The 16,360-nt window shown below is 44.5% G+C and overlaps 1 protein-coding gene across 1 annotated transcript in view; it reads right to left on the reverse strand.

The window, feature by feature from the left end:
* The window catches only part of lamc1 (laminin, gamma 1), a 295,855-nt gene that overhangs the window by 112,164 nt on the left and 167,331 nt on the right, over window positions 1–16,360 (reverse strand). Inside the window, exon 3 of the mRNA XM_068037397.1 lies at window positions 6,416–6,546. Coding sequence (XP_067893498.1) covers window positions 6,416–6,546 — 131 coding nt within the window. The remainder of the gene's footprint in view (window positions 1–6,415; window positions 6,547–16,360) is intronic.

Genomic DNA, 16,360 nt, shown 5'->3' on the forward strand with positions numbered 1-16,360 from the left:
GACAGCCTTTATTGCAAAGGGATTGGAGTACAAGAATAAAGGAGTTTTGCTACAATTGTACGGGGCTTTGGTGAAAGCACACCTGGAATACCGTGTGCAATTTTGGTCTCCATATTTAAGGAAGGATATATTTGCATTGGAGGCAGCACAGCAAAGGTTCACTAGATCGGTCCCTCGAATGAGAGGGTTGTCCTATGATAACAGCCTGTTTAAATTGGGTCTGAAATTGGGTCAGCATCTATGCTCCAACACTCTGTTCCGCACCTGAAGCTAAAGACCAGTTCTATGAACAACTCCATATCATTAGCAGCATCCCCAACACCGAACACCTATTCCTGCTGGGGGACTTTAATGCCAGGGTTGGGGCCGACCATGACTCATGGCCCTCCTGCCTTGGGCGCTATGGCGTTGGAAGGATGAATGAGAACGGGCAGAGACTGCTTGAGTTGTGTACCTATCATAACCTCTGCATCACCAACTCGTTCTTTCACACTAAACCCTGTCACCAGGTTTCATGGAGGCACCCAAGATCACGTCGTTGGCACCAGCTAGACCTCATTGTCACAAGGCGAGCCGCCTTAAACAGTGTTCAAATCACATGCAGCTTCCACAGTGCGGACTGCGACACCGACCACTCCCTGGTGTGCAGCAAGGTTAGACTCAGACCAAAGAAGTTGCATCATTCCAAGCAGAAGGGCCACCCGCGCATCAACACGAGCAGAATTTCTCACCCACAGCTGTTACAAAAATTTCTAAATTCACTTGTAACAGCCCTTCAAAACACTCCCACAGGGGATGCTGAGACCAAGTGGGCCCACATCAGAGACGCCATCTATGAGTCAGCTTTGACCACCTACGGCAAAAGTGCGAAGAGAAATGCAGACTGGTTTCAATCTCATAATGAAGAGCTGGAACCTGTCATAGCCGCTAAGCGCATTGCACTTTTGAACTACAAGAAAGCCCCCAGCGATTTAACATCCGCAGCACTTAAAGCAGCCAGAAGTACTGCACAAAGAACAGCTAGGCATTGCGCAAACGACTACTGGCAACACCTATGCAGTCATATTCAGCTGGCCTCAGACACCGGAAACATCAGAGGAATGTATGATGGCATGAAGAGAGCTCTTGGGCCAACCATCAAGAAGATCACCCCCCTCAAATCTAAATCGGGGGACATAATCACTGACCAATGCAAACAGATGGACCGCTGGGTTGAGCACTACCTAGAACTGTACTCCAGGGAGAATGCTGTCACTGAGACTGCCCTCAATGCAGCCCAGCCTCTACCAGTCATGGATGAGCTGGACATACAGCCAACCAAATCGGAACTCAGTGTTGCCATTGATTCTCTAGCCAGCGGAAAAGCCCCTGGGAAGGACAGCATTACCCCTGAAATAATCAAGAGTGCCAAGCCTGCTATACTCTCAGCACTACATGAACTGCTATGCCTGTGCTGGGACGAGGGAGCAGTACCCCAGGACATGCGCGATGCCAACATCATCACCCTCTATAAAAACAAAGGTGACCGCGGTGACTGCAACAACTACCGTGGAATCTCCCTGCTCAGCATAGTGGGGAAAGTCTTTGCTCGAGTCGCTCTGAACAGGCTCCAGAAGCTGGCCGAGCGCGTCTACCCTGAGGCACAGTGTGGCTTTCGTGCAGAGAGATCGACTATTGACATGCTGTTCTCCCTTCGTCAGATACAGGAGAAATGCCGTGAACAACAGATGCCCCTCTACATTGCTTTCATTGATCTCACCAAAGCCTTTGACCTCGTCAGCAGACGTGGTCTCTTCAGACTACTAGAAAAGATCGGATGTCCACCAAAGCTACTAAGTATCATCACCTCATTCCATGACAATATGAAAGGCACAATTCAACATGGTGGCTCCTCATCAGAGCCCTTTCCTATCCTGAGTGGTGTGAAACAGGGCTGTGTTCTCGCACCCACACTTTTTGGGATTTTCTTCTCCCTGCTGCTTTCACATGCGTTCAAATCCTCTGAAGAAGGAATTTTCCTCCACACAAGATCAGGGGGCAGGTTGTTCAACCTTGCCCGTCTAAGAGCGAAGTCCAAAGTACGGAAAGTCCTCATCAGAGAACTCTTCTTTGCTGACGATGCTGCTTTAACATCTCACACTGAAGAATGCCTGCAGAGTCTCATCGACAGGTTTGCGTCTGCCTGCAATGAATTTGGCCTAACCATCAGCCTCAAGAAAACGAACATCATGGGGCAGGATGTCAGAAATGCTCCATCCATCAATATTGGCGACCACGCTCTGGAAGTGGTTCAAGAGTTCACCTACCTAGGCTCAACTATCACCAGTAACCTGTCTCTAGATGCAGAAATCAACAAGCGCATGGGTAAGGCTTCCACTGCTATGTCCAGACTGGCCAAGAGAGTGTGGGAAAATGGCGCACTGACACGGAACACAAAAGTCCGAGTGTATCAGGCCTGTGTCCTCAGTACCTTGCTCTACGGCAGCGAGGCCTGGACAACGTATGCCAGCCAAGAGCGACGTCTCAATTCATTCCATCTTCGCTGCCTTCGGAGAATAATTGGCATCAGGTGGCAGGACTATATCTCCAACACAGAAGTCCTTGAAGCGGCCAACACCCCCAGCTTATACACACTACTGAGTCAGCGGCGCTTGAGATGGCTTGGCCATGTGAGCCGCATGGAAGATGGCAGGATCCCCAAAGACACATTGTACAGCGAGCTCGCCACTGGTATCAGACCCACCGGCCGTCCATGTCTCCGTTATAAAGACGTCTGCAAACGCGACATGAAATCGTGTGACATTGATCACAAGTCGTGGGAGTCAGTTGCCAGCATTCGCCAGAGCTGGCGGGCAGCCATAAAGACAGGGCTAAATTGTGGCGAGTCGAAGAGACTTAGTAGTTGGCAGGAAAAAAGACAGAGGCACAAGGGGAGAGCCAACTGTGCAACAGCCCCAACAAACAAATTTCTCTGCAGCACCTGTGGAAGAGCCTGTCACTCCAGAATTGGCCTTTATAGCCACTCCAGGCGCTGCTTCACAAACCACTGACCACCTCCAGGCGCGTATCCATTGTCTCTCGAGATAAGGAGGCCCAAAAGAAAAAGAAAAAAAAGAATATTCTCTGGAGTTTAGAAGAATGAGAGGTGATCTCAATGAAACATACAAGATTATGAAGGGGCTTGACTGGGTAGATACTGAGACATTGTTTCCCCTGGCTGGGCAATCTAGAACATAGCGCCACAGTTTCAGGATAAGGGGCCAATGATTTGGACTGAGATGAGGGGAAATTTCTTCACTCAAAAGGGTTGTGAATCTTTGGAATTCTCTACCCCAGCGGGTTGTGAATGCGCCATCTTTGAATATATTTAAGGGTGAGAGAGAGAGATTTTTGGTCTCTGAGGGAATCAAGGGATCTGGGGAGCGTGCAGAAAAGTGGAACTGAAGCCAAAGATCAGCCATGATCATATTGAATGGTGGAGCAGGTTGGACGGGCCCTGTGGTCTACTCCTGCCCCTAATTCCTATGTTCTTAATACATTCTGTGTCGTTGATACTCTCACTACTTTTTCCAAATGGCGTTCAATATGGACAAATACTGATTCATCAGCCGAGGAAGGGCTGTAAGTGGTAATCAGCAGGCTGTTTCCTTGCCCATATTTGACCTGATGCCATGAGACTTCATAAGAGTCAATATTGAGGACTCCCAGGGCAACTCCCTCCCGAATGTACACACTGTGCTGCCACGTCTGAGATGGCGATAGAGGAGTCTGGGACCTGGCTGTAAGGTATGATTCTGTGAGTATGACCATGTCAGACTTTTGCTTGACAAGTCTGTGGGACAGCTCTCCCAATTTTGGCACAAGACCGCACCTCCCCCCCCACCGCCTCCCCAGATGTTAGGAAGGAGGGCTTTGCAGGGTCGCCTGGTGAGGGGGCACCTTTGTTATTTCTAGTGCCTAGGTCAATGCCTAGTTGTTTATCCAGTTTAATTCTTTTTCGACTCTTCTGCAGCAGTTTGCTAACTGTGTGGCTTGCTAGACCATTTCAGAGGGCTGTTAAGAGTGAATTACATTGCCGAGGGCCTGGAATCACATATAATCCAGACCAAGTAAGGACAGCAGATTTCCTTCCTTAAAGGACATGAATGAAACAGATAGGTTTTTATAACAATCCGGTAGTTTCATGGTCATCATTACTGAGACCAGCATTTAATTCCAGATATATTAATTCATTGAATTTAAATTCCACCAGCTGGTGTGATGGGATTTGAACTCGTGTCCCCAGAGCATTAGTCAAGACCTCTGGATTAGTAATTCAGTAACATTACCACTATGCCACCCTCCCCTTACCATCATATCTTAAAATGCAAAATACTTAACAGCTCTGGCACATCTTCATCCTCCATAACTAATCCCCACTTCATCCAATGTGGCTGCATCCTCCTTTTGACTGTTCTTTTGCTTTTTATCTCTTTCTAAGAGCCCTGCATATCTCTTTTTAGCTTCCTCTTAGATTACCTTTTAGCCCTTCTAATCTTTCTTTTCACCTCCCTTTTACTCTTTATGGATTTCTCAATTTTCTTCAGTACTGTTTGCACCAGATTTCTCATATGCCTCATTTTTAAAATTTAGTTTGGTTTTAATCTAAGTACAAAACTCTATTTTTGACACACCCCCTTACAGAAACATTCATCTATTTTGTACACTACCCTTATAAAATGCAGATTTCCTGCTGCTTATCCATTGTCCTTTTTGCCTACTTTTCTGCCCAGTTAATTTGGGCTAGATTGCTTATTTCACTAAATGTTACATTTTCCTGTTAATTCATTATCTTTTTCTGTTTTCAGAGGTGAACCTAACTCTATTGTGTTAACATATAAATAACTGTTCTCCTATTCTTATTATTTGCCTCCACTTATGTAGATAGGAGCAGGAAGTTACAAGGGAACATAGACAGATTAAGCAAACTGTGGCAGATGGAATTCAATGTTGGGAAGTGTAAGGTCATCCACTTTGGGTCCAAGACAGACAAATCTGAATATTTTCTTAATGGCAAAAGATAAGGAACTGTGGAGGAGCAAAGATATTTGGGTGTCCAGGTACTCAAATCACTAAAAGATAGTGTACATGTACAAAAAATAATCCACAAGGCAATTGAAGTGTTGGTTTTTATCTCAAAGAGGTTGGAAATTATGCTTCAGGTGTACATAGCTTTGCTCAGACCTCATCTAGAGTGCTAAACTCAACTTTGGGCACTGCATCTCAAGAAAGATATACTTGCCTCGGAAGGCTACAGCATAGATTAACAGAATAATATCATGGCCTAAAGGGTTAAATTGTTTTTTATTCTTTCATGGGATGTAGGCGTCGCTAGCAAGACCAGCATTTGTTACCCATCCCTAACTGCCCTTGACAACTGAGTGGCTTACTAGGCCATCTCAGAGGTCAGTTCAGAGTCAACCACATTGCTGTGGGTCGGGAGTCACGTCGGTCAGACCAGATACGGACGGTAGATTTCCTTCTCTAAAGGACATCAGTGAACCAGATGGGTTTTTACGTCAATCTTTGATAGTGCCATGAAATTATTACTGAGACTAGCTTTTATTTCCAGATTTTTAACAATTAATTGAATTTAAATTCCATCAGCTACCATGGTGGAATTTAAACCAGTGTCCAGGGCATTACCCTAGGCCTCTGGATTACTAGTTCAGCAACATTACCACTACGCCATCATCTCCCCTGTGAGGACAGGTTGCATAAACATGGTTTGTATTCCCTTAAGGTTAGATGGATAATCTAATTCAGATGTTTAAAAAGCTGAATTTGATACAGTGAATACAGAGAAACTATCATCCTCTGGTGGGAGACTCAGACAACCTTTTGTGTTGCTGTGCGGCCATGGCCGCGCATGGGCAGTTTACAGGGAATATTGCTCGTGACCTACTGATGTTTAATGGAAAACAATTCACCAAAGGATATCCAAGACTTAAGAATCTAGGACTATATTGATCTGTTCTAAGGATCAAAACCAACCAAAAACACACTAGTTTGGTAAACTTCAGAGTTTGCTGAAGTTCTCTTTCAGTTTTTTATGAAGGAAATAAACCATCACAAAAGCAACCTAAACCTAGAGAAGATATTTTGAAAGACTTGAAATATCAGGCTTGCAAAAACCCCAATGCCAACAATAGTTGGCACCATCTCCATCTCTTTTACAGCCTGCTGCACACTAGCATTAGATTTTAATTCCTCCTGTGGGTTTAGTTTATCAATACCAAAGTTACTTTGATGGCCTGATATTAAATTTCAGTGAAAAGGAAATAGAAAAAAGCAAAACTCGTGCAGTTGCATGAATCCCAGAGTTAACCAACAGGTTTTTAAAATAAATGTTAAAATGAAGGGAAAACAAAAATACCTTCCACCAACTGCAAAGTCTGAAATAGCGTAATAGTAGGATTTCAGAACCTTCGGGTCATTAAAGACCTCGTCTCCAAAGGTGTTCAACCTATTCAAGGTTACTTTGATGTCAGTTGCCGTAACCCATTCCTGCAAATGAGCAAAGAGTAACTAGGTTAGCGCAATGCCATATCCAGAATTCAATCACAATTATCAGTCATTTGAGTCTTGAGAAATCTACCAGGGAACATCCAGTATAGATAGCAACACATACTTGCACAAACAACTCATTACATTTGCTGCAATAATTCACCCAGAAAAGTGTGTGTATGATTTGTATTAGTAAATTGCAACTTTCATAAATGTAACAACTAATTTGGCACTTTTATATTAAAGTTACATAATGTGTTACCAAACCATAAACCTGCTCTTTAAAAATGCATTTAAAATTTAGCTACCACAGCAAACAGAAGAGATCTTCCCCCATGGCTAGTACATTGTGGCTGGTTGCCTATTTAGCACCAGTTAACCATTGATAGAAAAATCCTGTAAATTCCAGGCAGTGCAAGTTAAACCAGGGCTGAAGACTCTCCTCCCCCAAATCACTAACATGCTGCGGACCAAAACATTCAGCTTTCACATGGAACAAACCACCTCTGGAATTTAAACTTTGCATTGTAAATAAAAGCTGGGAAAAATATCATTGGAATTTTCAGCATGTGTTCTTTCCAGATGTGCTACTGGTGTGTAAAGTACAATGTGCATTTTTGTAAATCATTATGTGTTTACTTGGCCAGAAGAAAATGGTACATCTTGATGACTGCGTTAAGAGGGTATTCAAAGAATGGCACATTGCCATGTCAACTCTAATCCCAGGGAATGAAAGAGGAGAAGAGGATATGTACAAATTAGGATGGTTTATGTTTTGCAATAGAATTATTGACCCGTACAGAAGGGCTTGGGCACAGTTCCAAATCTTGTCAGATGCTGTCAAATGATGAAACTATACTTTGAAAACCCATCATCTTTGTTTGTGTAGATTAAAGGTGACTACCAATACCATATTAAATGACATAAAAGCAAGAAATGCTGGAACCACTCAGCAGGTCTGGCAGCATCTGTGAAAAGAGAAGCAGAGTTAACGTTTCGGGTCAGTGACCCTTCTTCGGAACTGACAAACATCAGAAAAGTCACAGGTTATAAGCAAGTGAGGTGGGGGTGGGGCAAGAGATAACAAAGGAGGTGTAGATTGGACCAGGCCACATATTAAATAACAACTTTTGGAAACTCAGAAGCCAAGAGGAAAGCCAGGTTTTACTGAAAAACTTTGTGTCTAAGTTTAATATGGTAAGCTTGTATTTCTGCGCAGTTACAGTTCACACTATTCCTTAAAATAATTTCAGATCTGTCAATGTCAGCTACCAATTCTACATGGCAAATATGTTGCACACTACTTTTTCTCATCGAGAGAAAGCTGCGATCCTTAAAATTATCCAGATGGCCATAATTAAAATCACTATGTCTCCTGTGAGTACCTGCTGAGAATTTCCACAATTTTGTGTTTTATTTCATATTTCCAGCACCCGCAGTACTTTACTTTTGTTTTACTGCATATCTTATTTGCTGGTCTACCCTGTTTGAATTTTGTGGCCTGAGGTTTGAAAGGGTAGCTTCAATTACATGCAAATTAATGGAACATGCATTTTAATCCTTATATACAGCAGCCAAAGCACCACCGTACAGGACTCAAGACCTTTTCAAGAATAATCTGATATTTTATATTGACGGTAAGAGTTAGCATATTCTTTTAACATGGAACCAATTTGCATATAGCAAGATCCCATGAACAGCAACACAATGACTACTATTTTCTTGTTATGCAGCGAATTGTTTTGATCAGGAATGCACTACCTGAAAAGATGGTAGAAGCAGATTCAGTGGTAACTTTCAAAAGGGAATAGATAGATACTTGAAAAGGAGAAATGTACTGGGGTACAGGCAAAAAACAGGGGGGTGGGACTAGTTGGACAGTTCTTTCAAAGAGCCACCACAGACACAATGGGCTGAATAGACTCATTCTTTGCTGTACGATTCTACGATAATTGGACAGATGCTCTGTTTTTCAGGGATGTTTTGATGTTGCCCAGGCCATTGGGAGAACTACCTCGTTAGAATCATAGAATCATTACAGCACAGAAGAAGGCCATTCGACCCAGTGTGTCCGTGCTGGCCCTCCCTAAGGAGAAATCACTTGCTGCCATTCCCCCGCCCTCTCCCCACTTCCCTCTTCAGATATTTGGTATATTTAGAAAACGTAGAAAAATTTACAGCACAAAAGGAGGCTGCTCTGCCCATCATTTTTGTGCCTACCAAAAAACGAACCACTCAGCTGAATCCCATTTTCCAGCAGTTGGTCCATATCCTTGCAGGTTACGGGACTTCAGGTGAATATCTCAACACCTTTTAAATGAGTTGAGGGTTTCTGCCTCAACTACCCTTTCAGGCAGCGAGTTCCAAACCCCTCGCACCCTCTGGGTGAAAAAATGTTTTCTCATCTCCTTTCTAATCATTCTACCACTCACTTTCAATCCATGCCCCCTAGTCACTGACCCCTCTGCTAAGGGAAATAGGTCCTTCCCATCCACTCTATCTAGACTCCTCACAACCTTGTACACATCAAATTTCCCCTCAGCCTCCTCTGTTCCAAGGAAAACAACCCCAGTCTATCCAATCTTTCTTCATAATTGAAATTTCCCTGTCCTGATAACATCCTCGTAAATCTCCTCTGTACCCTCTCTAGTGCAATTACAACCTTTCTGTAATGAGGTGACCAGAACTGCAAGTAGTATTTAAGTTGCAACCTAACTAGTGTTTTACATGGCTCCAGCATAACCTCCCTGCTCTTATATTCTATGCCTTGGCTAATAAAGGAAAGGATTCCACCTTATCAACCTGTCCTGCTACCTTCAGGGATCTGTGGACATGCACTTCAAGGTCCCTCACTTCCTCTACACCTCTCAGTATCCTCCCATTTATTGTGTAATCCTTTATGTCTTGTTTGACCTCCCCAGATGAATCACCTCACACTTCTCTGGGTTGAATTCCATTCGCCACTTTTCTGCCGACCTGACCAGTCCATTGTTATCTTCTTGCAGTCTACAGCTTCCCTCCTCATTATCAATCATGTGGCCAATCTTTGGGTCATCTGCAAACTTCTTGATCATGCCCCCTACATTTACATCCAAATCGTTAATATATACCACCAGAAGCAAGGGACCAGGTGCTGAGCCCTACAGAACACCACTGGAAACAGCCCTCCAGTCGCAAAAACGCCCAACAATTACCTTTAGTTTCCTGCCAGAGCCAATTTTGTATCCACCTTGCTACATTTCCCTGGATCTCATGGGTTTTTTTTAAAAACCAGTCTGCCATGTGGGCCTTTGTCAAAAGCCTTGCTAAAATCCATGTAGACCACATCAACTGCACAAACCTCATCAATCTTCCTCGTTACTTCTTCAAAAAATTCGATCAAGTTAGTCAGACAAGATCTTCACTTAACAAATCCATGCTGACTATCCCTGATTAATCTGTGCCCTTCTATGTGACAGTTTATCCTATCTCAGAATAGATTCCAATAATTTGTCCACTACTGAGGTTAGACTGACTGGCCTATAATTATTCGGTCCATCTCACGCTACCTTTTTAAATAAAGGTACAACGTTAGCAGTCCTCCAATCCTCCGACATCACACCTGCATCCAGTGAGGATTGCAAAATGATGATCAGAGCATCCGTTATTTCCTCCATGGCTTCTTTCAACAGCCTGGGCTACATTTCATCTAGCCCTGGTGATTTATCCACTTGCAAGGATGCTAAGCCCCTTAATACTTCCTCCCTCCCTATGCTCATTGCATTCAATACTTCACATCTCTCCTCCTCAACTACAATGTCTGCATTGCTCTCTTCTTTTGTGAAGGCAGACGCAAAGTACTCTAAGAATCATACCCACATCGTCCGCCTCTACACATAGGAAAAAATAGGGCCCATAAAAGACAACCTTAGTTATCTTCTTACTCTTAATGTACTGATAAAACATCTTTAGGTTCTCCTTGATTTTACTTGCCAACATTCTTTCATGCCCTCTCTTTGCTTTCCTTATTTCCTTTTTGATTTCACTCCTGCATTTTCTAACCTCTTCTCGGCTTTCTGCAGTATTGAGTTCTCAGCGTCTGACAGAAGATTTGCTTTTCCGCCTCATCATACCTGTAAGCATCTCGACATCTAGGGGGTTCTAGATCTGGCCGTTGCATCCTTTTCCTTTATGGGAATATGTTTACTATGAACCCCTTGAATCTCTCATTTGAATGCCTCCCACTGCTTTAACTTTCAAGTAGCTGTTTCCAGTCCACTTTTGCTAAATCACTCCTCAGCTTAGTAAAATTGGCCTTATTCCAACTTAGAACTTTAATTCTTGTTCTTTGTCCTTTTCCACAATTATGTTAAAACTAACTGAATTATGATCACTACCACCAAAATGCACTCCCACTGGCACTCTTTCCACCTGCCTAGCTTCATTTCCTAAAACTAAGTCCAGAACCACACCCTCTCTTGTTGGGCTTGCTACACACTGGCCAAAAAAGTACTCCTGAATGCACTTCAAGAATTCCTTTCCCTCCAATTCTTTTACACTAAAACTATCCCAGCTAATATTGGGGTAGTTAAAATCCCCTATTACTGCCCTGTTGTTTTTGCATTTAGAACCATAGAAAAATTATGGCACAGAAGGAGGCCATTCAGCCCATCATGTCCATGCTGGCTCAAAAAACTAGCCACTGAATCAAATCCTACCTTCCAGCACAAGGTCCAAAGCCTTGCAGGTTACAGCACTTCAGTTGCATGTCCAGGTACCTTTTAAAAGAATTGATGGTTTCTGCCTCCACCACCATTCCTGGCAGTGAATTCCAGACACCCACCACCCTCTGGGTGCAAAAGTTTTGCCTCATGTCCCCTTTAATCCTACCAATCACCTTAAAATCTGTGCCCCCGGTAATTGACCTCTCCACTAGGGGAAACAGGTCCTTCTTGTCTATTCTATCCAGGCTTCTCATAATTTTATTCACCTCTATTTCAAGTCACCCCTCAGCCTCCTCTGTTCTAAGGAAAACAACCCTAGCCTATCCAATCTTTCCTCATAGTTGCAACTTTCAAGCCCTAGCAACATTCTCCTCTGTACTCTCTCCAGAGTATGTCCTTTCTGTAATGTGGTGACCAGAACTGTACACAATATTCCAGCTGTGACCTAACCAGTGTTTTATACAATTCCAGCATTACATCCCTGCTTTTGTATTCTATACCTCGACCAACGAAGGAAAGCATTCCATATGCCTTATTCACCGCTCTACCTGTCCTGCCAGATTTGCCTACATATTTGCTCTTCTATCTCCCTCCAACTGTTTGGGGATCTATAGTACACTCCCAGTAGTGTGCCAGCCCATTTTTTGTTCCTTAGCTCAATCCACATGGTCTCATTTGATGATCCTTCTAATATATTATCCCTCTTCACAGCTGTAATTGTTTCTTCGACCAAAACTGCCACCCTCCCTCCTTTTTTTATCCCCCTATAGAGTCAGAGTTATACAGCATAGAAACAGGCCCTTCAGCCCATCGTGTCCATGTTGGCCATCAAGCACCTATCTATTCTAATCCTATTTTCTAGCACTTGGTCTGTAGCCTTGTATGCTATGGCATTTCAAGTGCTTATCTAAATTATTCTTAAATGTTATGAGGGTACCCTGCCTCTACCACCCCTTCAAGCAGTGTGTTCCAGATTCCAACCACTCTCTGGGAGTAAAGGTTTTTCCTCAATTCCCTGCTCAACCTCTTGCCCCTTACCTTAAATCTATGCCCCCGGTTATTGACACCTCTGCTAAGGGGGATAAAATGTTTCTTCTTATCTATCATATTTATGCCACTCATAACTTTTTATACCTCAATCAGGTCCCCCCTCGGCCTTCTCTGCTCTAAGGAAAACAACCATGGCCTATCCAGTCTCTTCACAGCTGAAATGTTCCAGCTCAGGCAACATCCTGGTGAATCCCCTCTGCACCCTTTCCAGTGAAATCACATCCTTCCTGTAGTGTGGTGACCAGAACTGTACACAATACTCCAGCTGTGGCCTAACTAGCGTTTTATACAGCTCCATCATAACCTTCCTGCTCTTACATTCTATGCCTCGGCTAATAAAGGCAACTATCCCATATGTCTTCCTAACCACCTTTTCAACCTGTGCTGCTGCCTTCGGTGTTCAATGGACAAGTATACCAAGATTCCTCTTACCCTCTGTACTTCCTGGGGTCCTTTCATCCATTGTATATTCTCTTGCCTTGTTAGTCCTCCCAAAATGCATCACCTCACATTTCTCAGGGTTAAATTTTATCTGCCACTGCTCTGCCGATCTTACCAACCCATCTATATCATCCGTAATCTAAGGCTTTCCTCCTCACTATTTACGACACCAATTTTCATGTCATCTGCGAACTTGCTGATCATATCACCTATATTCACATCTAAATCATTAATGTACACTGCAAACAGCAAGGGTCCCAGCACCAATCCATGCGGTACACCACTGGTCACAGGCTTTCAATCGCAAAAACAACCCTCAACCATCACCCTCTGCCTCCTGCCACTCAGCCAATTTTGGATCCAATTTGCCCTGGATCCCATGGACTCTTACCTTCTTGACCAATCTCCCATGTGGGACCTTATCAAAAGCCTTACTGAAGTCCATGTAGACTACATCAACTGCTTTAACCTCATCTACACATCTAATCACCACCTCACAAAATTCAATCAAATTTGTTAGACACGATCTCCCCCTGACAAAGCCATACTGACTATCCCTGATTGATCCCTACCTCTCCAAGTGGAGATTAATCCTGTCCCTCAGAATTTTTTCCAATAGTTTTCCTACCACTGATATTAGACTCACTGGCCTGTAATTACCTGGTTTATCCCTACTACCCTTCTTGAATAATGGTACCACATTCACTGTCCCCCAGTCGTCTGGCACCTCTCCTGTGGCCAGAGAGGATTTGAAAATTTGTGTCAGAGCGCCTTTAATCTCCTCCCTTGCCACACATAGCAGCCTGGAATAAAACAGAACTATCTCATCTGAAAACACTGACCAGGAACATTAAGCTGTCATTCCTGACCCTCCTTAAGTCATGTTTTTGTAATAGCTATTATCATACAGTCACGTTTCTATCAGTGCCCTCAGCTCGTCTGCTTTATTTGCTACACTCCTTGCACTGAAGTAGATACCCTTGAGCACTGCCACACTCTATTATTTTCTATTTTCTGTTTTTTTTCTTGTTCTGCTTTGGAACGTGCTATAGAATCTCATGTCCACGAGATAGCAGATGGGGCCTCAGTTCAGCAGCTCATCCAAAACTCCCCTGGAATTAGTCTCACCTGTTCAAGTTTGCACCAAAATTAGTAAAATTAAACCAAGATCACACATTCAGCACATTTTTGCAAAAGAATACCTTCTAATGAAGATAACGCTTACTTAAGTTATTATTCGTTTGATTCCGAGGAATGACAGTTACTGATGATACATGGGCAGGGGTGGAAGAAGAAACAGCATGAATGTCACTGTCCACTTCATTAACTGCCTGAGCACTGAGAGATCCTTATGGAAAGCATCATCACTGTTTTGCTTCCATCAATTTTCCAACAAAAAGATTCAAAACTGGGAAAGGTGGCCAAAGCAACTGCTGTGCATTTATCATCTTGTTATTTTCAATATTAAACCCATCCAGCTGCATGCAGTAAAACACTGTGGAATGGAATTGATAGCCTGTACCAAGTACAACATCTGATTCACATTAGTTGCATCCATACACATTCAAAGCAGAAACTTCTTGCATATTTAGACCAGATCTTACCATTCACAAAACTGAAGTGCATAATCTGCCGTCCACACTATCCCCTAGGGGGCAGGGATTATCTTTCAGAAAGCAATCTCCAGCCCAATCAAGAATCCATTTCTGGTAGCAATGTAACATTAGCACAGGAAGTATCGCTGCCAAGAAAATCCTGGTGTTGAGTCTTACCTTGAAGTAAACTGCAATCTGGTGCCTTAACAAGAGTACAATTCCAACAGTGCACTTTATGTTAAACTAACATTGGGAAAATTGAACTAAAGCTGCAATGACATAAAAAGCCCTCAAGAAAATTGAGCCTGAGCATCTTCAAAAAATTGCAAACTGATTCATAATCACTAAAATTCAGTCCACAGTAACAAAACTGGCAATTCTATAGCAGATAATACTGGTGAATTCTTATACATACTCTATTGCTTTCATAATAAAAAATGAGATTTGAATAAATCGCTGTCCCTCAAAGACACAACTGGGATTATTCTAGCCCAAGGCAGCAAAGTTTTTGCAGCCGTTCAACATGAATGTAAAAACGGGTACATTAGTACAGCAATTAGCAACTCATTTCTAGTTAGTGGTCGCAATTAAAGTCACTTGAGCCCACTGCTGAACAGAAGGTTGAGGTTATTTGTGCACGTGTGGCACTGTTAAACTGCACCTGTTTCAAACTTCAGTCCAAATAAAATAGAAATTGTTCTGAACACATCTGTAGGACTCTCATCCAGATGTGTTACGACCAAGGCAGGATAGGTGCACTGTTCATTCAGTCCCACTTCTCCAGTGGTCACAACATATATTTAAATTTTCCCACTTACCGATACAGTAAACCATATACTCTATTTTTCCCAGAATAAAACACACCAACCAGATTTCTTAAATAAACAACAAAATTATCACATTATAAACCAAGTCTTAACCAATAATAAAGTAAAACATACACACATATTGAAACATCAAAGCCCCTTATTTATCCTAGCCCTCACATACATACACACTGGTTAACCGAGAAAAAATAAAAGGGATTTTTGTTTACGGCTGTTACAGAAGGAAAAAATACCCATTAAGGTTGAAAAGTTTTGGAGGGGAGGGAGATGAGGGGGGGGGGGAATGATGAGGGGGGGGGGGATGATGAGGGGGGGGGGGATGATAGAGGGGGGGGGGATGAGAGAGGGGGGGGGATGAGAGAGGGGGGGGGATGAGAGAGGGGGGGGGATGAGAGAGGGGGGGGGATGAGGGGGGGGGGATGAGGGGGAGATGAGGGGGAGATGAGGGGGGGGGATGGGAGATGAGGGGGGGGGGATGGGAGATGAGGGGGGGGGGATGGGAGATGAGGGGGGGGGGGATGGGAGATGAGGGGGGGGGGATGGGAGATGAGGGGGGGGGGATGGGAGATGAGGGGGGGGGATGGGAGATGAGGGGGGGGGGATGGGAGATGAGGGGGGGGGATGGGAGATGAGGGGGGGGGATGGGAGATGAGGGGGGGGGGATGGGAGGTGAGGGGGGGGGATGGGAGATGAGGGGGGGGGATGGGAGATGAGGGGGGGGGGATGGGAGATGAGGGGGGGGGGATGGGAGATGAGGGGGGGGGGGATGGGAGATGAGGGGGGGGGATGGGAGATGGGGGGGGGGGATGGGAGATGAGGGGGGGGATGGGAGATGAGGGGGGGGGATGGGAGATGAGGGGGGGGGATGGGAGATGAGGGGGGGGGATGGGAGATGAGGGGGGGGATGGGAGATGAGGGGGGGGGATGGGAGATGAGGGGGGGGGATGGGAGATGAGGGGGGGGGGATGGGAGATGAGGGGGGGGGGATGGGAGATGAGGGGGGGGGGATGGGAGATGAGGGGGGGGGGATGGGAGATGAGGGGGGGGGGATGGGAGATGAGGGGGGGGGATGGGAGATGAGGGGGGGGGATGGGAGATGAGGGGGGGGGATGGGAGATGAGGGGGGGGGGGGGAGATGAGGGGGGGGATGGGAGATGAGGGGGGGGGGGAGGGAGATGAGGGGGGGGGGGAGGGAGAT

This window comes from Heterodontus francisci, chromosome 8 (genome assembly GCF_036365525.1).
Source record: "Heterodontus francisci isolate sHetFra1 chromosome 8, sHetFra1.hap1, whole genome shotgun sequence".
Classification (NCBI taxonomy): domain Eukaryota; kingdom Metazoa; phylum Chordata; class Chondrichthyes; order Heterodontiformes; family Heterodontidae; genus Heterodontus; species Heterodontus francisci.